General features: G+C 35.0%; 3 protein-coding genes and 2 non-coding genes across 6 annotated transcripts; 1 reads left to right on the top strand and 4 right to left on the bottom strand.

The window, feature by feature from the left end:
- Positions 1 to 3,084: 3,084 nt before the first annotated feature.
- Positions 3,085 to 3,156, bottom strand: TRNAE-UUC. The gene has a single exon. It is a non-coding gene; the product is annotated as a tRNA-Glu (tRNA).
- A 5,646-nt stretch (positions 3,157 to 8,802) lies between these two features.
- On the top strand, positions 8,803 to 8,874 carry TRNAG-UCC. Its single transcript has one exon. It is a non-coding gene; the product is annotated as a tRNA-Gly (tRNA).
- Positions 8,875 to 9,029: 155 nt separating this feature from the next.
- LOC116007384 lies at positions 9,030 to 9,845 on the bottom strand. Its single transcript, XM_031248045.1, has one exon. It carries the CDS (start codon positions 9,745 to 9,747, stop codon positions 9,220 to 9,222), a length of 528 nt encoding a protein of 175 aa, XP_031103905.1. The 5' UTR covers positions 9,748 to 9,845; the 3' UTR covers positions 9,030 to 9,219.
- A 1,595-nt stretch (positions 9,846 to 11,440) lies between these two features.
- Positions 11,441 to 17,542, bottom strand: LOC116006515 (eukaryotic translation initiation factor 3 subunit A-like). Of its 2 annotated transcripts, none has more exons than XM_031246926.1 (14): positions 17,343 to 17,542; positions 16,933 to 17,005; positions 16,151 to 16,632; positions 15,426 to 15,641; positions 14,927 to 15,295; positions 14,793 to 14,822; positions 14,373 to 14,600; positions 14,111 to 14,272; positions 13,708 to 13,929; positions 13,413 to 13,619; positions 13,119 to 13,325; positions 12,869 to 12,949; positions 12,520 to 12,721; positions 11,441 to 12,300 (listed from the first exon to the last, which is right to left on the bottom strand). In XM_031246926.1, exons 2-14 carry the CDS (start codon positions 16,976 to 16,978, stop codon positions 11,792 to 11,794), a joined length of 2,961 nt encoding a protein of 986 aa, XP_031102786.1. In that variant the 5' UTR covers positions 16,979 to 17,005; positions 17,343 to 17,542; the 3' UTR covers positions 11,441 to 11,791. The 2 variants fall into 2 exon arrangements, with proteins under 2 accessions (XP_031102786.1, XP_031102787.1); XM_031246927.1 differs by lacking the exon at positions 17,343 to 17,542 and adding an exon at positions 17,118 to 17,295.
- A 3,133-nt stretch (positions 17,543 to 20,675) lies between these two features.
- Positions 20,676 to 23,999, bottom strand: LOC116006503. Its single transcript, XM_031246910.1, has 3 exons — positions 23,357 to 23,999; positions 22,131 to 22,545; positions 20,676 to 21,359 (listed from the first exon to the last, which is right to left on the bottom strand). The coding sequence occupies exons 2-3, from the start codon at positions 22,518 to 22,520 to the stop codon at positions 20,922 to 20,924; spliced, it is 828 nt and encodes a 275-aa protein (XP_031102770.1). The 5' UTR covers positions 22,521 to 22,545; positions 23,357 to 23,999; the 3' UTR covers positions 20,676 to 20,921.
- Positions 24,000 to 24,597: the final 598 nt, after the last annotated feature.

Here is a 24,597-nt window from a genome sequence, read left to right on the forward strand (position 1 = left end):
TTCAAGAATCCACACATGGATTGCACGATTAAATAGATATAGCTTAACATTAAAATTGATATTTTTTTTAAATCTAGAATATAGAACTCAAAATAAAATTCTTGTAACCCAAAATAGTTTATATTAATTCTCATATAATACGAATTGTTATATGGTGGATCGTGATTCACATTACAAGATAGACCACTAACCTAAGTGCTATCGAATCAAAGATGCTTTTGACCACATATTCATTGAGTGAAGGGGACTTTGATATAAATGTGTGGGGGGAGGAGAAATCAAAATATTGCCTGAATTATTCGCTAGTATTTACTTAATTAACATCTAGCCATTGGGTCAAGTACCTTGTGGTCTGATGGCATCACTGTTACCATTCCAAATGGAAGGTCTCAGGTTCAAGTCCCATCCCAATCAAGGATGTTGGCATTATCATGTTGTTTGAGCAGATACTATGTTTAGGGTTAGATTGTAGTACTAAAAAAAAACGACATCATGATTTTCTATAAATAAGCATGAATTCACCATTACTTAATATTAAGCCGTTGAAGCAACGGTACATGGTATTATTTTTCACCATTACTTAATATTTAGCCGTTGATGTAAATGCATGCAAACACCTCTTAATTAACATTCCTTATGTGCATGGTGTGATCATTCATGTATGTAACTAAATAGGAAAAACATAAATTGTAAAATTGAGCAGTGAATTGGTAAGTTTAATGTGAAGAAATAAATAGTTTGCCTAAATAGGAAAACTATATTCATAGATAAATTTCGATCCTTGGCTTTGGGTAGCCAGCTGTGTCTGACGGTGGAGACCCTGGGTTATACTAAAAAAAAAAAAAGTTGCATCTGCCGCAAGGCGTGATTGAATTACTGGTGAATTAGTTGGCTCTAACTTAACTTAAATTAATATTCAAATTAAATTTTTGAATAAAATTGTGTGTGAATGTGTATCGTGCAATTAGGTCACTGAACAAAAAAAAAAGTACAATTAGGCCACTAAACACTCCAAATAATTTCACTGAACTCCAAATAATTTCACCTGATGGCAGTTACCTTCCATTTCATCAGGTTGTCTGCTTATGTGGATGGTGAGTTAACATTTAAAATAATTTTTTAATAATAAACATTAAAATTAAAAATTAAAAATTTTGGACCAACACTTTCCCAATAAAATGGATGCCGGGGACCCATGACTCTATCAAGTATTCTTATTTTTTACAACAATAATTTATATGAAAATGACCTGAATTAACATAATAATCATCTACAATCAACCACTAAACAATATTAAAGAAAAACAAAAAACAAAAACCTTAAAAAGTCATCTAGAGATAGACGAAATCCTGGTGATGATATGCTACTTTCTTTGTGCGAGAAGAACGCCTTAGTCCTCCTTCGTCTTGCCTTCCGCCTTCCCCAGATTGAGTTTGTTCAATGTTTTCCGTTATTTGCGGCTGCTGTTCCGTTAATATCGGTCTCTCTGTTGGGATAACAGCAGAGCTCTCATTGTTCATGGCCGACACAAACCTCTTCCTCCATTGTCGCTTCACGGCATCCGAGATCAATGTATCATCAACCATAGGATTCCAAGCATCCCCTTTAGGACTAGCAATACCCCAATTCACCTTCGATGGAGGCCTCTCAAACCACTCTTCTATCTGCAAAATAGTGTATATCTTGTATCCCATCAATACAGGTATAAGATACAACAGTTGATTATAAACAAATTCTAGTTATTCAGTCAATCAAACTACTTAATAAGCCTAGTCAACTTGCATCATATGATACAATAAAATCACCTCTGGAGGATTAGATGCAATGAGTTCAGTGGATTTTTGTCTGCGAGTAACGGTTTCTCCGTTCAGGTGCCTCTCCACTTCTCTCAATGATCTGAACTTTTTTCCAGTCTCCGGCTCTAAGTAATACTGCATCAACACATAATTTGCATCAATCATCACTGAATTGTCTAACTTTTAGACTTTAATTTTGTGAATTGGAACTGTAAAATTATAGTCCCAATTAACATTTTCCATTGAAGATGGAGATGAGAATTGAAGAAGAAACAATATAATGATACAGAAAATAATGAAATTAACCTTGTCAAATTTGGAGCCATAGGAGCGAGGGATTTCTTCAACACCCCAACCGTCGGGCAGACTGAACAGTGGGCGTGAGTTTGATGGTGTGAAAGAGGAAGAGTTGGATTTCTCCATGCCCACCAATTCTCAAAATGTGTATAACGTCACAGAGTTGGACTACAAAACCATAACTGCTTTTGAATATAATTGTTGGGATTCTTATCCCATATTACAACTTGTACCAAATTAAATTCTTTTTATTGAAAAAAAGAATTTAATTTGGTACAAGTATAATTGAAAAAAATATATAATCAAGTATAATTGAACTTGAAAAAAATAATCAAGTACAATTGCAAATTTTCCCAACAAAAAATATATTAGTAAATAACAATTTATACTTCAATTTCAATAAGGGATGTTTTATAATACTACTATAATTCTTATTAATTTGGTGGATGACCATTTTTTTTATTGAAGATTTCATAATAACAAGAAAAAAGCTAAGGTTATTAAGGACTTAAGGTTGATACCATGCATATTAGAACTATGGCAGTATAGCTTTGCTTATGCATGGTTCATAGTAATACTCATGCACGCCAAGAGCACATATCAAAAAGAATTGAAGAAGAAGCTGAAATGGTTGCGTTTGGAGCGACAATAGCAGCAGGGAGTTTGATGGTGATGTGAAAAAGGAAGAGTTCAGCTTCTCGGAGGCATTATACGGATGTAGAGTGATAGACAGTACGTTGGAGTAAATTACAAAAGCAAAACGTAACGGGCGTAGAGTGATAGACAGTACGTTGAAGTAAATTACAAAAGCAAAACGTAACCGTACTACTAATTTTGAAAATTTTTGATTATGAACCATGGTGACTAAAATAAAAATTGTTGATTATGGACCATGGTGACTAAAATAAGTATATATTTTTGTTTATTTATATTTATTAGAGCCACGCTATGTATCACTCCAATCTCTCCTCGTAATACATCAAAAGGATTTTTCCGTTGTCGGGAATCGAACCCGGGTCTCCTGGGTGAAAGCCAGATATCCTAACCGCTGGACGACAACGGAATGACGATACTGCTGCCTAAATAATTATACTTAACCGATAGTTTTGCTTAAATAATTTATGTGTTTTTTTTTTTTTTGAAAATAATTTATTTTAGTTAATTACCAACACATGGATGAAAACATGTTACGCAATAAATCTTTCGTTCAATTCGTAGATTTAATATTAACAAACTAACATATAAGTAATCTTTAATCAATTTTATTTAATTTCTAATGTTAGTGTTAAGTTGAATTTGACTATATGATAAGAATATAATATTAATATATTATATAAAAATTTAAAGAATCAAATTGTATGTCGATGCAAAAACATCAAAGGTGGATTAAAGTTAGAAGACGGAATCAAATTTCAAAGACATTTTGTGAAATATAAGATACAAGTTATTTGGATGTTTATAAGTTACCATTTTTTGTTACCTTTTATTGAGGATCGGAGATAAACATTTTGGAGAGTCAACATAGTAAAAAATCTTTAACTTTTCTCCTCTTCACTCTAGCTGCAAAGAGAGAACACATAAATATAGCTAACAATTTTTAAATCATATTTTAATATCTATCATATTTTTATCTTATTAATTAAATTGTAACAATATCAGTCGCTAATAAATATAAAGAATTATTGCACTTATTAAATATTATCGCAAATTATATTGTGGACTGGATCTACCTTGCATGGTGGACCATGAAAAAAACGTCATTTTATATTAAGCGTAATTTAAAAAAACAAAAAAAACAAAAAAACAAAAAAAAAAAAAACACAATTTACTCTATTTGACAGTTGATGTTTTTTAACCATATATATCATTTATTTCCGTTGCCGAGAATCGAACCCGGGTCCCCTGGGTGACAGCCAGATATCCTAACCGCTGAACGACAACGAAATCAACGCTTAAAATCATTAAACAAAGTTATAAATCCTTATTGTTTATACAATTCTTAGTTATTGTCATTTTCTCATCTTAGTTATTTACGAGAACATTTTACGTGATAAATCTTCCTTCCATAAGTTATTTTTAAAATTTAAACATTTTAATGTTATTTTTTACATGATAATAAAAAATTTTATATTTATTAATTGTCAACTTTGTTATGAATAGAAAAGAATTCACCTAATTAATAATTGAGTTAATTTCATTTTTGATTCTAAATTTATAGGTGGTTGTCCACTTTAAATTATTTTTTATCAGAACATTCACTTTTGGTCCTACTATTATTGTGGCATGATCATTTTTTGTCCTTTATCAACAAAACAGTTTAAATATCGTTAAATACAATGACATTTCGAACTTCAATTATGAATTTCTTCAAAAAAAAAAAACATAAAAATATAGCAATTTAATCTAATTTGTATTAAAAAAAATATTGAAATGTCTTTGTATTTAATAATTAAATAAAATTTCAAACGTTTACTATTAGCAGACTAATCTCTACTAGTTAATTGATAGCTATATTGGTTTTATATGAACTAGTATTTTCGCCCGTGTGATGCACGGAATGGATTTATTATAATATATTAAAAATATTTGGATTAATATATAATTATTTAAATTAGAACATCAAATATTATATATAGTGCAATTGAAGATATGTTTTGGATCATTTATGTTTTTTAATGTTATCATTGCTTGAGTTTGAGCAAATAATTGCTCAAATTAATAGCTAATGTGTAGATCTATGCATGCGGTGTTGTAACTTTGGAGATTTTATATATCATTATTTATGATTTTTATAAATTGGGCAAATGTACTTGTTCTCTAACAACTCAGTTATAGGAATCAATTGTTATCTTAAATAATTTGTATGGAACATATATTTTTTGTCTACATATATAGCAATTTTGTCATTTTGTAAAAAAAGAAAAAAAAACATGAGTTAATTAGTGCATTTTTTAGTTTTTCCTCTTTACAGTTTCCCTTAAAAAAATATGAGTTAATTAATCCATCTGTTAAGCATTATATTAGTCCCAGTCAAACTAAGAAGAACTGAAGTAAATGAAAAACAAAACAACCAAGGCTATCATGCCTTGGGTTCAATCTTAGGCTTTTTCAAACTCTCTGAAGATGATAAACAATCCATGTTTATTCTCTTCAAAGACTGCTGCTCAGAATGTTAATTGATAGCTATATTGGTTTTATATGAATTGTTCAATGAAATTGTTGGGGCATAGAGTCAAGGCCAAAGGAGAACAAGAGGGGCACAAAGGGGACATCATGACATTTCATCAATTATCACTCACATACCCTATAATAACTCGTATGAGATTGTATCTCATCTATATTACTTGAGGGGAAATAATGACACTTGTAAGTTGTAACTCAACATCTCATTTTATATTTTACCATATATTGGTTCCATCCCTATTTTACCCTTAAATTATCACTTTAGTAATAGGGCTAGTACGTTCCAAAAACCATCAAAGTACAACTTAAAGAAATTCTAAAATTATATATTCCATACGTAAATATACATTTATGACATGAGACTGATGCAGTCACATGCAGAAGACAATATTGAGCCTTTTCTGTCAGATGATGATGAAGAAGTAAGGGAAGTTAGGAGGACTAGCAAGCAACAAATTGAAGAAGACATTGATGGGGCTGAAAATACAGACAATGATGAAGATAGGCAACAAGCTGGAGGTGACAATAGATTTGAAGACAGACCACAAACTGGAGGTGATAGTGGATGTGAAGATAGGGCTGCATTTTGTGAACATTATGATTCCGATGACCCACCGGGTTATGAAACAGGTAGTGAGGATAATTTGAATGATGTTGGTGATCATTCTAATAAGGTTAAGTTCCCATCATATAATCCAAAAGTTTATCCACCAATTCTAGAAGTAGGTTTGTTGTTTGAAGATAGCAACCAATTTAAACAAGCTATAATTAGTTATGTCGTGTACACAAAGAGAAACCTTAAATTTACTAAGAATGAGCCAAATAGAATCAGATCGAGTTAAGTGTATAGAGAACTGCCCTTTCTGGTGTTGTAGTCATTGGGATAAAAGGTATCGTTATTTTCAACTTAGAAGAATAACTAATGATCATAGATGCAACACTAAAGTGAACTTAGGAATAGTGAGCCAGAACTTGCTAGAGAAAAAGTACGAAGATAAAGTCATTGCAAACCCAACAATCCGTATTGTTGAGTTGAAGAAGCGTATTGAGTCAGAGCTCAAAGTCACTTTTACAGTTAGCATGGTTAGGAGGGCAATCAGGGCAATTGTGAAGAAAGTGAATGTTGGTTTTGATGATCAGTTTAAAAGATTAAGAGATTATGCTCATGAATGCTTGAACTCAAATCTAGGAGAACTGTAATCATAAAAACAAATAGAGTTGTAGAAAATGCTCCTTGCACATTTCAAAGAATTTATGTATGCTTTGGAGCATTAAAGAGTGGGTTTGCACAAGGATGTAGAAAAGTATTTGGCTTAGATGGATGTTTTTTAAAGAGTAAGTTGAAAGGAAAAATATTAAGTGTTGTAGGCAGGGATGCAAACAATCAAATGTATCTGGTTGCATAGTTGGAGATGGAATTGAGCAAGTTTAAAAATCAAAGATCAAAGTGGTGAAATCCTAATAGTCAAAGGACCAAAACGGGTATTAATTCTAATCCCATTCTTATATGATATAGAAAAGTGCAAACATTATATCTGACACTTAAAAAAATTTGCACATTATCTCATGTACGACACAATGGAGCTTTTAACCCACAACGACAATATATTGTTGGCTCATAATGGAGATTTGGTCTTAAAGAACTCGAGGAAAATGGTGACCCACTCTGACAAGAAGAAGACATTTCTTGATCAGCAACTGAGAGAATCCGAAAAAATCGAGTGTGATGATTGATCAATTAAGCTCCCGGATGCGAGAAAAAACAAATTATGTATGTGTTGTGAGTTGAGAGAGTGAGAGAGCATAAGCGAGATAGAGAGATTGACGATAGAGGAGAAGAGAATTAGAGTTTAATTCAATCTGAGTGTGTGCGACATAGATAGTGTAAAGCATTATCCACATTAGCAGCAACTAAGCGTTTACCGGCTGGGTTGGGAACAAATGGACTTAATTGATTTATTTTACCAGTTTAGAGGACTTACACAGTTTTTTTTTATTTTGGGAGGTCAATTGTACTATGCGGTTCACTTTGGATCTTATTTGAACTTTTTCCTTTAGTTTTACTTTCCTTCTGGTACCATGTGCTCTTTCTCTTTTTGTATTTCTTTATTCATTTTTTTTTTTGAAAGAGCCAATCTTCCATTTCTTTATCTCTGATTCCATATCCGTGGGAGAATGAGAAAGGCGAGCATGAAAACGCAGTTGCAATGGAAGTCTCGAAGAACTGGGTTAAGTCAATTCTAACTTCTTTTCTGCTTCTCTTGCTCGTTGTCGATATTAACGCAGTTGCAATGGCAGTCTTGAAGAACTGGGTTAAGTCAATTCTAACTTCTTTTCTGCTTCTCTTGCTCGTTATCGATATTGTTGCCAGAGTGCAGAAAATTTGAAATGTCTGAGTTTAAGATTTGACTTCTCGCTTTGATAAATTGCTCACAGTTTAACTCTTTCTCTACATTTGCACACATTTACTCTCTATCTCTCTACTTGCTGCAAACCTTGAAATTCTGGTACAATATGCCAACCCAAAAGCAATATGTGCACAATGCACATACTTTTCTTTACTAAAATTTTGTTAGATTTTTGCAGATGTTATTGTTTCCTACTAAATTAATTTCTATTTTTTTTTTTACAGAATTTTGAGTAAAATAATTACTCGCATTGTGGGTGTTCGAAGATCTTAGCTCTACTCCGTTAATTTACTCTCTTTTTTTTTTTTGAAGATAAACATAGCTATTCCATTAATTCATAACATAAAACGTTTACATCAACGATCAATGAAATGGTAAACCATTCCTTACAGTCAGACATAGAAACAACTTTTATAACTATGCTATAGAAAACTTGAATCGCAGACTGTTTCATAACTAGGAAGCTATGTTCCTTCAAGGAGCTTAAAGCTTCATCAAAGATCTCGGTCTTCATCATCATTCTTTTTTGCTCGCCCAGGATAAGATCAACACTTGCCGAAACCAAACTAAACGATTTATGCTAATGATAATGAAAAGCTCGTGAAAGTAACGAGAGGAAAAAGCCCGTGAAAGTAACGAGAGGAAAACACAATAATAGAGAAAATAAAAAGTGGTAAAGCCAAAGTAGGGTTGGGAGTTCAAGACTACCAACACAAACCCCAATACCTACCTACTATTATTCTATTCAAAGGGAAAGAAAACGGAAGAAGAAGATCTGTGGCGGTGGTCGGAGGCGGACGGAGCTGCGACGGTGGTCGGGGCGGAAGAAGAGCGAGAGTAAACGTAGAAGGTGACCAAAACCGCCGGCTCAAAGCTCCATTAGAGCTCCGGCCGGAGGCCGGCGGTGGAAGCCAAAGTTGAGCAACAGAGAAAAGCTTTTTGTTTTTCCGTTAATTTACTTGTTTGTTGAAAGAAGATAATCAATTCTTTGTATAAGCATTACAATAAGAAATCAATGGCATAGCGTAGCATCGCAGTAAAAAATCCGTACTTTGCAGTAGTCCTTACACACCAAGTGTCAAGACTTCAACGGTATACGAGAGCACCAAACATCAATAGCGTTTGTAGTCCAACGGTTAGGATAATAGCCTTCCAAGCAATAGACCCGGGTTCGACTCCCGGCAAACGCAGCGGTTTGTTTCTTTTTCCCGAGCTTTTCACAATAGTCTGTATTGAATCATTTTATTCTGCAAGCAATGGAATTTTCAATTTTGGCAGGAAACACAGCTGCAGACTTATAATACTACTTTAGAAATTTTATGTAGTATATATACTACTGTAGAAATTTAGAACATTCAAAACAAGCTTTTTTTTATAATACTACAAGATACATATATATATTGACTATATATCAAATTCACACGAAAATTCCGAGTCCTAACTATTCATACTCAGATAACATTGAAATCAATCAAAATTCAGCTTCTATAGAAAAAATATAATTTCTTAAATTAAAATTTAAAAAAAAAAAAAAATCAGTGTCGTTCTCCTTGATCAGCAGACTCCCAGAGGGACAGAGCCTTGACAACATAAGCGGAGGCCGCCACGACGACCGCCGCGAAGATCGGCGGCACGACCAGGTCCATCTTCGACTTCCTGAACAGCTCCGCCGGAAAACAGAACACCTCGGACGGAACGTCCAACGGAATCCTGACCGACGACGAGCCTCCGGCGCCGCATGGCGCGGAGAAGGAGGAAGCCGGAGTGATAGCGGAGACGAAAGCCAGCTCCGGCGTGAAGGAGGCGAGCGCCACCGTGACGGTCAAGACGGTGGTCCACGACGCGGCGTAGAATAGCAAAGGCAACCTGGGAATTGAGAACAGCCTGTGCAGCATGGAGTTGATGAACAAAGCGAAACTCATAATAATAAAATTAATTAAATCTATATGGTTTGAATTCCTTGAAGTTGTGGTATATATGTAAGTGCATATATATGATATGATGTTGTATTTATGTGTGGTGGAGATTGACCTAAATTTCAACCACTTGGAGACTAGAAACATATCGGAGATAATTTGGTGACTAACTCCTCCATGGGTTCAATTGAGTTTTTGGTGGTTTGGTAGACAGCACTGAGAGGGTTTCAACTAAGTGGAGCCATTATTAGGTAGTCGTGGCATCACGCAACTTTTCACAATATACTTCATGTCGTTTTGGGATTTATTAATTCACATCTTCATCTACCCATTTTATTATTTTATTTTGTTGCCAATTTTTTTCAATCAAGACTACTCCTCTCCTTCATTACTATTCTTTATTTGCAATAGTTAATTACACAAAAGTATATCACAAAACATTGATTAATGTGAAAATATATTAGAGCAACCTCGGTAGATGGAGATTTTAGTTGATTTTTACATAGATGATTAGGGTGAGAGGACATGGAAAAGAGAAGAGAAAGGGAGAAAAGAAAAAGTAACAGAACTAATGCGCTTAGTACGCGCCTAGTAAGCATGCATCAATTGTGCATAACACACAATTGATGAGAAAGTTGTTTTTTATGGGACAGTGGGTCCCACAAAAAAAAATAAAATTCAAGTCTTACACGAGGAACTCAACATTCTCTCTCCAAACTTCTCTCTTTCACATTGATATAAAAGCTGCAAAAATCATCCACACTCCCCCTATTGGAGATGTTCTTAGCTCTATAAAGAGTTCTACTACATGTACTCTATTTTTCTACTCCCTCACTTTTACTCCCTGACGTGGCGATGAATGATTAGTTATTTTCATCCTGCGGGTCCCAAGAAAAATGTAAACATTAACATTTTGTGGGAGGGAATAAAAGTTGAGAGTACAAGGAACATTTTCCGCTCTATAAATTGAATATAAAATGGAAAAAACAAAAGAATAGTCTAATGACTTGATCTAAAAACATAGAGAGGTAGAGGAATGATTCAAAGTTGAAAGCTAACATTTTTAACTAGCGTTAATTAATAAATTAAGGAAAACACTCAAGATACTATTCTAAAAAAAAAAAAAAAATTAAGTCATTAACTTTTTGGAGTAATGTTACTCATCTCTATGAAATTTTTCACTATTAATTTTCTTATGTGACATGACACTATATGATTGGACACTAAGTTTTTTTATTACAAGTTGGTGGGATCAACCAATTCATGATACCGAATTGATAAGATACTTTAGTTTATAATGTCAAGAGATAATTTAGGAGATGAACATTTAGCTAATAAAAAAATCATTTTTTCTTATACTCCGTATTTTTTATTTTTATTATTCTATTATTATCATTTTGTTATTCGATTATTATTTGTTTACTATTATAAAGAATATTTATTAGCAGTAGTGCTCCATGAGTGTAGTGTTTTCTTGTTTTAGAAATATTTTATCTTTAAAACTTATTGAGAAATATTTCAATGTGGTTTCGTAATAAATCAAAAGTTTTTGAAAATAATTGGGACCATTTTCTAATTAATCAAAATTTTGAAAACTCGTTTCTTGAGTCAGATACACGTTCTAGCCGAAATATTTTTTTACAAAATTATAACCTAAATCAAAAATTCAAAGATGCATTTCCTACCCTTTTTTTTTTTTAATTTTGGCCTAAATTTAAAAAAAAAATGGAAATGCATTTCATATGTCAAAAACATTGTGGATATTGGTGAAAATGAATTTATGAATATAAAACATTAAAATCCTTTAGTTTTACAAAAATGTTAATAAAAACACAAACAATTAGAATGTTTAACCGTATACATATTGTGCTCGGTTTATCTTTTCATGTTCACTTGTCACTGCCAATGCCAATTTCTAAGCATCATCTCTCACCTCTGTAAATTTGCTTATAGTAACATTTTCTGGCATCTTACCACTTAACCACAATCAGGCTATAATACAAAATAGTCTCCATTACAGATTAAGAACCATCCAATTCCAAATCACTTTATATTACCAAAACTCTCTATAGATAAATCTGGGATTAAAGAATCAAACAACTTAAGATTTTGTTCAGCAAGTATCATTCCATGGTGCTTAATGAAAAATACTCTGGCATCTATCTGCTTGCAAAATCCTCGAGAAAGACCTTCACCTTTCACCTCGGCTCCTGGAGGAAGACCAAGTACCGGGCTTAGAGCCTCCAAACGCAGGCCTACGATCACGATCACGATCACCATCGCGCCACCTATCGGGTGCTCTGTCATCTGGCCTGCTGCCACCCCATCTCTCAGACGCACGGTCATCTGACCTACCGCTGTTAACACCCCTCCTCTCGCTTTCTGGAGGGGGTGCCTGGCCTGCGCCTTCCATTGCCATCCGTTTGAACTTAGGCACGTACTTGGTAGAAGCTGCAGGCGCAGCAGCGGCAGCAGCAGGAGCAGGAGAGGTGGGACCAGCAGTAGCACCCGCTTCGGCAGGATGTGATACGGTCAAGGGTGTTGGCCCAGCAGCTGGAACAACCTTGGGTTTTCCCAAGACCTCTTCTCTTCTTTTCCTTTCTTTCTCCTCCAGCTCCAACTCTCGTTGCCTCTGTTTTTCTGCAATCTCATCCAATTTGGCCTTGTGTTCAGCTTCCTCTCTCTTACGCCTCTCCGCTTCTGCCAAGTTCCACAAAGATCATCTCTATTAGAAAGAGCCATAAGAAGAAAATGGAAATAAAAGAAACAGTTTGAAGCACGTCACAAATGCAGAGCATTTAGCTTAGCATAATGTTAAACTAGAAAAATTCATCCAAATTAAGTTCAAAGATGGCAGGCTCAGAGACACCTAGTGCGCCAGATCTTAACCCAAAGTCAGATTTCTGACTAAAAGAGTACCTTCACGCTTACGAGCTTCCTCCTCTTCATGCAACTTTTTGAGGCGCTCCTCCTCAGATCTCAAAAAGAAAATCATCTTTCTACTAGCCTCCCTCTGCTGCTTCCTCGCCTCAATAATCTGGTTCATTCTTTCCTGTCTCTCCCTCCTCAGTCTGTTGAATTCAGCTTCCCTGTGACTGACAACTGTAGCCTCAAAAATTTTCTGAAAAAAATATATATATAATTATATATATTGGTTAATAAAGCTTCCTCAGAATATAGCCAACACAGATGGCAAGTCAAGAATATACTGCAAATGCTTATCCATTTGTCTATTGCAGCGTCAGTAAATTCAGATGAAGATACACACCTTATTTTCCAACATCCGACTCAGCCTCCTCTTCAATTCAAGATCACCATCATGTCGTAGTTTGCTTAGTTCCACCTCTTGCTGCAAAATACAAAGTGGAACCAGACTACTTCATGAATAAAAGTCCAAAAGGAACATCAGAACAAGTATTATATCATCCTTCCTATCAAAAAATTGATTTCAAAGGCATAGAGGATAAGATTGGAGGTTGATGGTTGTTCAAAATTAACATGATCATTCCTATGCAAACCTGTTGCTCCCGTTCATGAAGAGCAGCCTCATCAGCTAAATGCTCTTGATATGCAGCTTCTATAAGAGGTGCATTCTCTTCTCTTTTAGCTCTCTCCAAATGATCCATAGTTTTGGCAAGCTTCACAAGTTTTTTCTCCATTTCTTGTTTCTCCCTGAGTTGCTCACTCAGGGCCATTTCCATCACAGTCTGTTTAGTTATTTTTTCCTAGAACAAAAGAAACCAATTCAGATTTCCCTCCAGTGGAAAAGAAAATAACAGGAAAAAAAAAAAAGGACCAGATTTTGTACGCACCCCCTCTGGAAGTACTTTCTTCCCCTTCTTCTTAGCACCTTTTTGAGTTTCTTCCAACAAGGCTTGGGCCTCTTCAAGTTCCCTCTCCTCAATTTCCCTCAGGATCCTCTGATTTTTTCTCTGCTCAAACTCAGCTGCAAGCCTTTTCTGCTCAGCTTCTTCAGCTATCTTTTGTAGTTTTAACCTCTTTGATTCTTCCTCACGTTCCTTTAAATCAATGGAAACAACAGTTTGTATGATGAAAGTATAATTATGAAATGTAGAGCTAAATTCAAAACAATCAAACAGAATATACCTTTTCCAATAGTAAACGCTCTTGCTCTTCCTTGCGTTTTTCAATTAAGGACTTTCGAGCAAGAAGTCTCTTATGTTCCTTCTCAACAACCTCTGTCAAACCTGAGAGTGCTTCCCCAAGTTTTGCTGCTTTCATCACGGGAGGATAAATCATTATTCTCACCTTGCTTAGGGACTCGGTCAGAGTGGATAAGTGATTCCGAAGTCCTTCAGATTCAATACTCTGGATATAAAAATATAGAGGCATATATATCACCAATACCCTTTCCTCAGCAAAAATGTATTATATAATTTATTCAAAAAATGACCAGATAATATATAGCTTTATTCAAAAAAATGACCAGCACTTAAGTATGACAAAAGCCACAGTAATAGGAATTACTGGTAGAAAGAGAAAAGTATACCTGCTTTCCAAAAAATACAGCACCCTTCATATGATCAGCTTTCATGGCTATGAAGTTGTGTTTTACAGCTTCAACAGAAATCTTCTCAACAACAACAAAGTCAAAGAAAGGGATCATTTTAGATAGGCTATCAATCTGTATTGTTTGATACACCTGAGATACCTGAAGATACAAATCAAGGAAACGAGCAGATTTCAGTTTCCCAATACACAAGCCAAAGCACTTACAATGGAGTGTCGTACAGATAACACAGGGTGTGCACCTGCTGCAGCAACCTTAAAGTTGCAAGCTTTTCCAACGCAGGAACATACTGGGACAACTGTAGTTCTGGGACATTTGAAGCTGAGGACATCTTACCTCCAAGTTTGGAGATTTTGCTCAACAAAGGTTGTACTTTCATTGAAAGATCCAGAGGAAGAAACTCATATTCTAATATATGGTAAAGATCTTTCACCTCTTGTGTGACACATGTCATTACACCTTTGGACACCTACAGAACATAACCAGAACCATAGAAAAAAAAAATTTAAAAACAATAAAATTCAGTGTTTAACATATGATACGGAATTTTTCCTTTCAGATATATTGCCTCTCACAATCAATAAGACACATGGCTTATGTCCAGATTATTTTTTTAAGCCAAGAGAGCATTGTAGAGGTCAAAATTGCATAAGTAGCTTACCAATTCTGACAGAAGAGATGCCCGGGAAAGCTGAAAAATATAGGAAATAGAAGCCATCAGTTAATAGAAAATGCACATCATGTTCATAAGAATTAAGAAGTGCATAGCCATATAAGACGTAAAACTTAAATTACCACTTCTTTGCTCTCAGCTTTGCCTTCAACTTCAAATCCAATCAGATTAGCCACCCTTAATCTCTGTTCTTTCACATTCTCAAGCTCAAAATGAGACGCACCATATGTCTGATCATATGGGGGCACTGAAAGTGCAGCTAAAACAACAGAGGATGCTATCAACTGTAAATCTTTCTGGCTTAAGTTTTTATTAAAGCTTTTTTGGAGTGAGAAAAGCTTGAGCCATGCATATGCATGATGGAGATGACTGGATGATGTCCAAAATATTTCAGTAAGCTTGGCATAGTAAACAACCATCAAAGATGGTTTAGGTGTTTTCTTAACCAAGCACATCAATCCATATATGTCTTCAATAGAACGAAAACCTTCCTGCAGTGAAGTTTAACGATAACAATCACAAACATAAAGTGAGGCTTGCTAGGATAGTAATAGTGAATAATTTTTTTAATACAAGAAATCTGTTAAATTGATATACAACACCATAGAAAATCATACAAACCTGCCATAGACAAAGTTCTGTGGCAACTTTTAGCTGTTCAAATCTTGTATCCAGATACAACTGCAAACTTTCTGGAGCAGACAGATCAGGGCGGTCCCTTTGATCTCTATACTTGTTGAGATTAACCAGATGGTTTCTTATGATTTCACACAGACGACGAAACTCTGTTGTGCGTTTGTACTGCTTGCAAAACTGGAAAGCACGGTGTGCAGTCATCTACAATTATAGGGTTAAGAAAACGGTCAAGTCTCTAATGCATCACAAACAATAACTAATATGATATTTTAACTTCACATACTGTATAGAACACACTATTCACATGCAAAAGAGATGCAAGTGATTGACGTGTTATATATATATTCACACACCCAATTAACCGCACAAATCTCTCCCCCACCCCCATGCACCAAAATGCCTCCTTTGGCACAAATTTTGGAAGTAGCACAACTCCTGGAGCAGATTTATCTTATCGAGCACACAGCTTAAGATAACCACCAACAGCCTAGGTAGTTATCATGATCTTATAGCCTATGGTAAGTCATTTAAGACAGCAAAAAGCAAACTACAACATAAGACCCTAAAGTTTTGACTTTTTAGGATTTTTTGATACCCTTTGTAATAGTATAACTGTATTCCAAAAAACAATGAGCAAAAGATTTCAAGTCATGTTTACATATCCACTATTTTGATTATAGTGACTAGTAGCAGTGCAGTGGGGAACTTACAGCATACAAGGATTCAAGTCTAGAATTGTTTCGCAATATTTCCAGCACAGTTCTGTATGTTTCCCACAAGAATTTAAACCAGGGGGTAACAAGTTCACGATCAGATCTGTCTTTTCCTTTCTCTCCACTAACAAAACTCAACATCAGATCTTCAGGCCTCTTATCAGCCTCCAAATCTTCCACATCCAAAGCTTCTTCGAGAGCTTGTGCCTGGTTACGTGCCAATTCAGCTCTTTCGGAAGCAAGATGCATAAAATGTTTTATCACCTCCTCAAGAGAGTTAATGTTAACTTGTTGGCAGACAATTCGATATTGAATCAGACCATCCTTTGCAAACCTTCCCCTTCTCAAGTCAACACATAACTCTACATACTTGAACATTATTCTTTCATGCGTCTTTTGCCATGCCCTGTACCTCCTTGAGGTAATAAAATCATGAAGAACTTGAAGCGCTTCTTGCTTTTGCCCAACATTAATCAACTCTGCACCAACATATTAAACTCAGGACTACACCAAATACAAGGAAATAAGTAGGCTTTAAATATCATGCATTGCCTTCAACAATGTTAGACTCACTTAAATGCATACCCTGTATTCAATACGATACTGCATTTCATTATCATTAGTAAATAAATATCTAAATTGACTAGTTATTACTCTGAATCAAATAAGAATGAATTAGTTCAATAATATTTAAACAGAAAAAGATAACATCAACAATATTTAAACAGAGCAAGATAACACCGCACCAAATTTTTATATTTTAAATTAACTTGACAAACCTTCAGCACGCTTCAAGGCATTTTCAGGCTTCGAAAAAGTAGCCATTTGCTCTAGAGGTCAGATCTCTATTACCTACACAGCAGTGCATTATGTGAGACAACTAACACTAACAAGTAACAACAAACCATTATCACAAAATAGTTTGAACTTATAAAACAAATTTTTTTAAAATCAAAATCCAAACCTTAAAAAATAAAAATCATTACCTGCAAAAAACCCACATTATGTAAGACAACATTGATTACAAAACCATTCGCAGACAAGTTTCACCCTTTAAAATTTTATTAAAATTCCAAGATTCAAACTTTACAACAGCATTATCTCCAACCATTCGCCGGAAACTCCACAATATATAAATTAAAAAGAAGCATAGAATAAGAAGAAATTAACGCAATAACCCACTCATTACCCAAACAATAACTTAGCGAAATAGACGAAACGGCTCGGCGCAGAGAAGCTTATCTTAGTCGGAACCTTGCCGACGCCTTCTCCGGCAACCTTTTCCGACGATTGGTCCAAGTCGGAGATTATGAGTGCACTCCTGAACGCTTCACTGGTCGGCTGTTCGCTGAAGATACTAGGGTTAGCCGAGCTATGGCGGTCTGACGAAACAGGAAACAGAACTTTAGAAGGAAAGGATGTTTATATATCACTTTGTAAACGTCGCCGTTTCGTGCTTTCTTTTCTCAAGAATATTGCAGTTTAGCCCCTCAATTGTTGACTATTAGTCATATAAACCTGTCTTTTAATTTTTACAATTATCACCCCAATAGTCACCCTCATTGCCAAATCAATGCTTCAACTAATAATAAAGTTCGGAAACGTCATTTGCGAGTAGGGTTTTTTAAGGCGATTTGATAGTTGTATATTTATGTTTTATTTTTATTTTTATTTTTATTTGGAATAGGAATAGGGTATCAAGGTAAATTTTACTCTTCTATAAAAAATTTCAATTGAAAGTAAGTTTTTGAGAAAATTCACTTTTAGACTCACCTATTTGAGGTCAACATCATCTCTACTACAAAGAGATATTTACATATTAATTAATATATTAAATAATTATTATATATGCTTATAGTAAGATTTGAACATATTAGAGCATTCTCAATAGGGACTATTTTATGATTTTGTGTAGAATAAAAATCACTAAATGGATTTTTAATTAATGTCGGGATGATTTTTTAGTAGGATTTTTCTCCTACAAGTTGAGTTTTTTATTGGCTCGAGAAAAATGGAGAAGGCATGCTGCATGGGTCGTGCATTTGGACTACATCTGCGCCCAGCTTGGCGCGTTACTATTCGTTGTTCTATTTTTTTCTTTTTTGTTAGATTTATTTTTTTTCCCTTTTCCCTCCTACTTAGACATGTAAAAACAAAGAAAAAACTCCTACTATTGAGGTTTCTCTAAGAACATCAACATCAGTGTATTTTATGGGGTTTTCGGAACAGTACATGATGACATAGTGGAGAGAGAATGCAAGAGAGAGAAAAACTCATACCAAACATCTTTTTACAAACCGCTAATACATTTCACTGGTCAAACCCGCTAATACAATCCGCTATTTGATAACCGCTAACACAACCCGCTATCGCTAACCGATGATAATCAAACAAACCCTTTATAAAATTGATAAAAACAAATACAAAAACTAACAAATTCAACTAACATTACACATCGATTATGTGGCAGTGACTCACTATCATGTTATTAGAGCATCTACATCAGTAAAGAATGGGTGTTTTTTGGAACAGTACTTTGCCTAGTTGGAAGAGAGAGAGTGGAGAGATGCTTCTGTAAATGCAAGATATTGGAACACTAACATTTTATGTGGAAATCGAAGAAGTTGTGTTGTGCGCGTATGGCGCACAGCACAGGCGCCCAGCAGGCGCGTGCACCCGCAGGGCGCATCAGGCGCGCCTGACACCTCTTTTATTTATTTATTTTTTTTTCAAATCAATTTTATTTTATTTTTTTACATCTCTTCCCACTTTCTCTTTCCTAATCACACTTACAAAAACTCCTCATTAACCGTGAAAAAATTCCATTGATAAGGATGCTCTTAGTGTTTAAAATTGTCAATATTTAAAAATAATAAAATATTAAGTAAAAATACTAAGAACATTCATAATAGTTGGGTTCTTTTGTGGTTTTTGAGGAGTTTTTGTAAGTGTGATTAGGAAAAAGAAAATAGGAAGGGAGGAAAAAAAATAAATTACATTTTAAAAAGAAAAAAAAATAATTAAGGGGTTGTCAGTCGCGCGTCAGGCGCTGACGCGCGACTGACACACTCAGCTGGCGCGTGCAGTGCGACTGACAACCACTTAGACGTACTTGGTGCGCCTGACGCGACAGTGGAGCAGCTTTGCTTTGAAATCTGTGAATGACATTTACTATACTAATAACCATTCTTTGCAGGACTTCTTTTTTCTTCTCTCACCTAGCTTCTCTATCTTCAAGAGTTCCAAGTAGATATCTATTGTTCCAAAAACTCCCAAATTTTTACTGATAAGGATGCTCTAAGAGTGACTCTCAGGACACCGTGCAAAGAGTCAATGAGAAAGAAGTGGTAAGAAGTCCTTTAGGAAATATTGTTGACACATGTAGGAGATGGATGGCGAAGGACTGGGAGGTCTCTATTAAGCACTATTTATAGGGAACAAAATCATGTTGTGGATATCATGAGCAAACTTGCAGGGCAAATGAGAGCTAGATTTAGGAGATCGGTTTGGAGAGCCTCCCGACAACTTCATGAGGATGCCCAAGGTATTCCCCACTGGTGGGGAGTTATTGTGTATTATGAGATCAGTTTCTGGGTTATTTCCTCATTTTTATCTTTAAAAAAATCAAAATGTCAACATGATTTTTTAAAATAGAAAGACGGTGGAATTAGATTTCTTTGCCATTCAATTGTTTTTTTAAAGTTCATTTGTTGATATTTTTATTTAATTTTAAAAATATTGATGTAGCAATGAATTGTAACTTTTAATATATATATATTATTATGCTGAACTCATTGGCACATATATACACACGCACGAGGGAATCTAGACACTAGTCTGATAGTCTCACTGGCATCTTTCAAGAATTCTCCTTGTTCTAATCTTCAATGTTCAAGAATTCTCCTAGTTCGAATCTTTCGATTTTCAAGAATTCTCCTTGTTAATCTTTAATAGCATATCTATCAGTGGTACTTTGGTGGTTTTTAGAACAGTGTAATCTTACATGGAGGGAAGAGAAATGGAAAGAAAAGGAATTGATTCAACTGCAAATGAAGGGTTAACGATACAGTACTATTAGCGGATTCTAAAGACAAGCGCAGGACGCGTGAGTGGCTGGGCACACATGACAACCTATTTATTTAATTTTTTTTTAAAGTCAAATTGTTTTGTTTTTTTTTTCTTCCTTCATTTTCTCTTTTCTAATCACACTTACAAAAGCTCTTCAAAAATCACAAAAAAATCCCACTATTAAGAGTTTTTTTTTTCACATCTCTCATTTTTTCTTTTCTAATCACTTACAAAAACTCTTAAAACTAAAACAAAAACAAAAAAAAACCACTATTAAGGATGCTCTAAACTTCAATAATCATTGTAGTGGTTATTCCCTGTTTCGGCTCAAGCAAATCAGTCCAGCTATTGCTTTGCTGGATCACCATGTTTGCCAAGAAATTGGCTGCTTGATACTCATCCTTTTTGCTTCATTTTTATGTCGTTTCAAGTTTCAACTAGCAATTAGCTCTGGTTGTTGAACTCAGGCTCAATATGTGTTGAAGATTGAAAGGCAACATCGAAAAGGATACAAAATAAAGAAACCAGGAATATGGACATAGTCCACATAGTCCAGTTTAATAGTGCCATCGTGGGGGGAATACAATTCAAGTCACACCCAATCACAAAACAAACTTTAATTTGTCCACAACTGATAACCGAACCCATCCTTTATTTATTCACATCAGTAGGAACAAACTACTCACTGGCAAGGCCTCTCTCATGTAGCCTCTGCAACCGGGAAGTGCAACTTTGTTACGGAATTCTTCAGAAAACTACTTCCACAGAATGGATCTGGGTTGTTGATATCCATATCCACGATGCCAGTTGGAAGCTCGCAGGAAGAAACCACTATGCTGTTGCTGTTGTCATCCAACGGATAGAAACCCCTCTTAGAACTCCCTCCATACTTTCGACCTTGTTTCTTGTCTTTCCCCTTGTTGGCTCGTGAAGATTTGCCACTGTTTTTCTGCTTATACTTCCCGTTCTTCTTGCCATCACTCCTGTGACGCTGCTGAGGTTTGTTAACTGGCGCATGTGACACTGATGTTGGAACTGGATCGTACACATCAGGCGCCCATTTCACTCCAAGTTTCTTAGGAGGTATCCCCTGCTTCTCACGGCTACCCTTCATGGCAGATACAACCTTTCTGGCACTCTGTCAAAGAGTGAAACAGGAAAAAGAGGAAAAAAGAAAGAACAAAAAAGAAAAAACAAGAATTGTCAAAAGACCAGTAATAACAAAAAATCTTGATCCGGATACAGTCTCCATTTCTACAGTCATCGTGTGCATCTGGAACAGTTGACAGTTGTTCTTGCTCCAGTGCGTAATAACAAATGTGTAATCTCATACAAGGAACAGACTTGGTAGTGAAGTGATAAAATAAAAAATAAATAAAATTTAAAAAATGGAAGGGAATGATTGCATGACAAATAAATTGGAATTATTATATTATTATCAGTAAATGATTTTACCTGCCATGACATGGTAAATTCTATGGTGTATAACATTACCCAAACCCAAGTGCACAAGGATAAAAGCCAAAAATCAAATGCAGCATGATTATCATCAAAGGTGTTAGATAACAGTATCAAAGCATATGTATATATTGATGTGTCAGCATAAAGCAATGTGCCTAATAAACGAATATACCTCCTTAGAATGTTGGAAGATAAAAAAATCCACCCAAACTAAAACCAAGCACATGTCTCAGAAATACTAAAAACAAAGTAAATACTGTTATTACTTAACACAGCATGCATTCATCATGGCCACCAACTATACGGGCATTCATGCTGCTATATTAACAAGATATATATATATAGCATAAGACTTGAGAAAAAAAAACACTAGTGTAAATTGACAAACTGTTGCTGGTATGCATTACAGACTAAGCATAAGCACCATGCACAGGGACACAGAACTTACTGGCAAAGATTTTGTGCGTGAAGGTGGCTGAGCAGATGTTGCATCATTCATTTGCTCATTTTCTCTTTGAATTACGTCATTGGGAGATACAATCTTACTCGAGTAAGGAAATGTTGCAAACTTGACAAGGCATTGTTTTGAAGCCAAACTGCTCGAGTGACTGTCGGAAGTATTTTCATATCCATCATCTTTTGACAAATTGTGTGCTGTCGTATCGCTTAACTCTTGATCCTCCTGAATAATCACAAACTTACTCAAATGGTTCCCAAGATCATTCACATCAAAATCTGCTGCAATGTTGTCTGCAAAATCAGGAAGCTTCCCAGGCAACAGACCAAAGTGGATTACATTTTCAGAAACTGACTTGTTAGGATAAGCACAAACGTCCATCAATCAGAAAGAGTGCTGAGAAGATCTGTCAAAGCAGGAAATGAATTAGTTCAGTGCTGTAATAATTAAAGTGTGTTTGGCACTTGGCAGTAGCAATAAGCTAGTTAGCTAACTGACTGGCAAAAAGCTAGCTTTTACCTTTTAGAGCCATTTGGTAAGCATGCTTTAAAAAAAATATTAAGGCAGGTCATAAGAAGCTGCCCCAAGTAGCTTATAGTTTATGAGAAGCAGGATTTCAGTAACTTTTTCTTCTGATTTCTACTTTTGCTTTCTTGGATTAAAGACATCTCAATCATTAAAACAGGCCCTTCTAAGTTACTCCGTATTTTATATTCATCATCTACTTTTACCAAGCACATCCAATTCAATCTGTCAGTTTCTAATATTTGAAAGCACCTAGCTTCTAACAGCTACCTTATCAACTAGTTGGGCCAAACTGAGACATAGACAATTGAGATACAAAGGAAACTAAGACTTAAGCAAGTTTCAGCAGACAAAGAAATCAATTGTACAAAAACTAATAGAATTACTCCAATTATCTTGTGTGTGCAGACAGGTATATCCATAGAGAGTTTGCCAAGTAAATGAAGCTATGAATGATTGCAAGAAATAAAGGGGAGCAAAATATTAAAAAGTTAACCCCCATTATTGGAAAGATGGATTTGCAAATTATACCGTACAACCTAGAATCGAACCATGACATCTAGCCAACACAAATTAACACATATACTCTTCAACGTGTATGTATTTATGCAACGCAACAAAGAAGATGCAAACGCATACAGAACGATTAAAAATACCCAAATTTACAAATGAGAAAACAGTTCAAAAGTTACCTTTTGACGACGTGTAAACCTAGTCAAAGTCCTCCTTAAACGCGTGAAGAAATTCCAGAACCAATTCAACTATAAGCATAAACTAGACCAAAACCGCAGATCACTGAATTTTTAGACAGATTCAGCTACAACTCCCAGCCGTCAAAGAGCAAAAGATAAAAAAACAATCAAAACCTTGAAAGGAAAGAACCGTCACACCGTAACTTCTAACAAAATCGGAAACGACAAAAAGGCAAGCAAACGTTAACTAAGACAACTATTCCGACGATTCTTCTCGAGAGGCTTCAGACGATGAGAACACAAAACACCATAGAAGCAGTTAGCGTACGGACTGATTATGAACAGATCGATTATTGTAGAAGGCACCGAATGCATTTTTCGGTTCGATGCCTACTATATTTCAGCCCTAAAAGAAAACCCTACGATTTAAACCCCCTTTCAGCTCTCAAAACGATCGAAATCGATTCAGATAAATATGAAAATCAACCGATAGTTCAAAGCTCAGACGAACCGATTAACCATGACACAAACTGAACCAGACGATCACGGCACGATCGGCATCGGAATCGAACAGACCATTAGACTCGTTGCAGCTTGAGGAAGAAGAATAGAAGATGGAGAATACGGATCGTACAGAACACGCATTATCCACAGGGACGGCATTTTATAAACGATGATGTCAGTCATATTGGGAAAAATATCACATCAATCCCTAAGGTTTATGATATTAATACATAAGCCACATTTTGTTTACAATTTTACATTTAAATCCCTAAACTTTTAATTTGATTTGTATGCTTTAATTCATCAATTCAAAGTGCCTTTATAGTTATAATTTACTCAGGACACATCGTGATCTAATTAAAAAAATAAAAAATTAAGTGTTGGCATGTCTTTGGTTCATGGGCTTACACACCAGTTAGTGTTTGGTTGACAACTTTTTTAAACACAACTATGATATTTGATTACACATTCAATTAAAAATTGCATTTCCTAAAATGAATATCATTTCATCTTATTAGTAATATGATTTTTACGTTTGGATGAGTACTTTTTTATTTTTATTTTGATTTTTTTGTTCATATTAGTGCTTTGGATGGATGTCTTTACATTATAATCAATTGTCTTAATTTTTTATTTTTATATTTTTAAAACTTTTAAAGTTATACATAACCAAACATTAATATTAGTTATCATTTCAATTCCACCCTATTACCAAACATGCAAAATACTTTCACTAA

The sequence above is a fragment of the Ipomoea triloba genome, chromosome 15, assembly GCF_003576645.1.
Source record: "Ipomoea triloba cultivar NCNSP0323 chromosome 15, ASM357664v1".
In the NCBI taxonomy this organism is placed as follows: domain Eukaryota; kingdom Viridiplantae; phylum Streptophyta; class Magnoliopsida; order Solanales; family Convolvulaceae; genus Ipomoea; species Ipomoea triloba.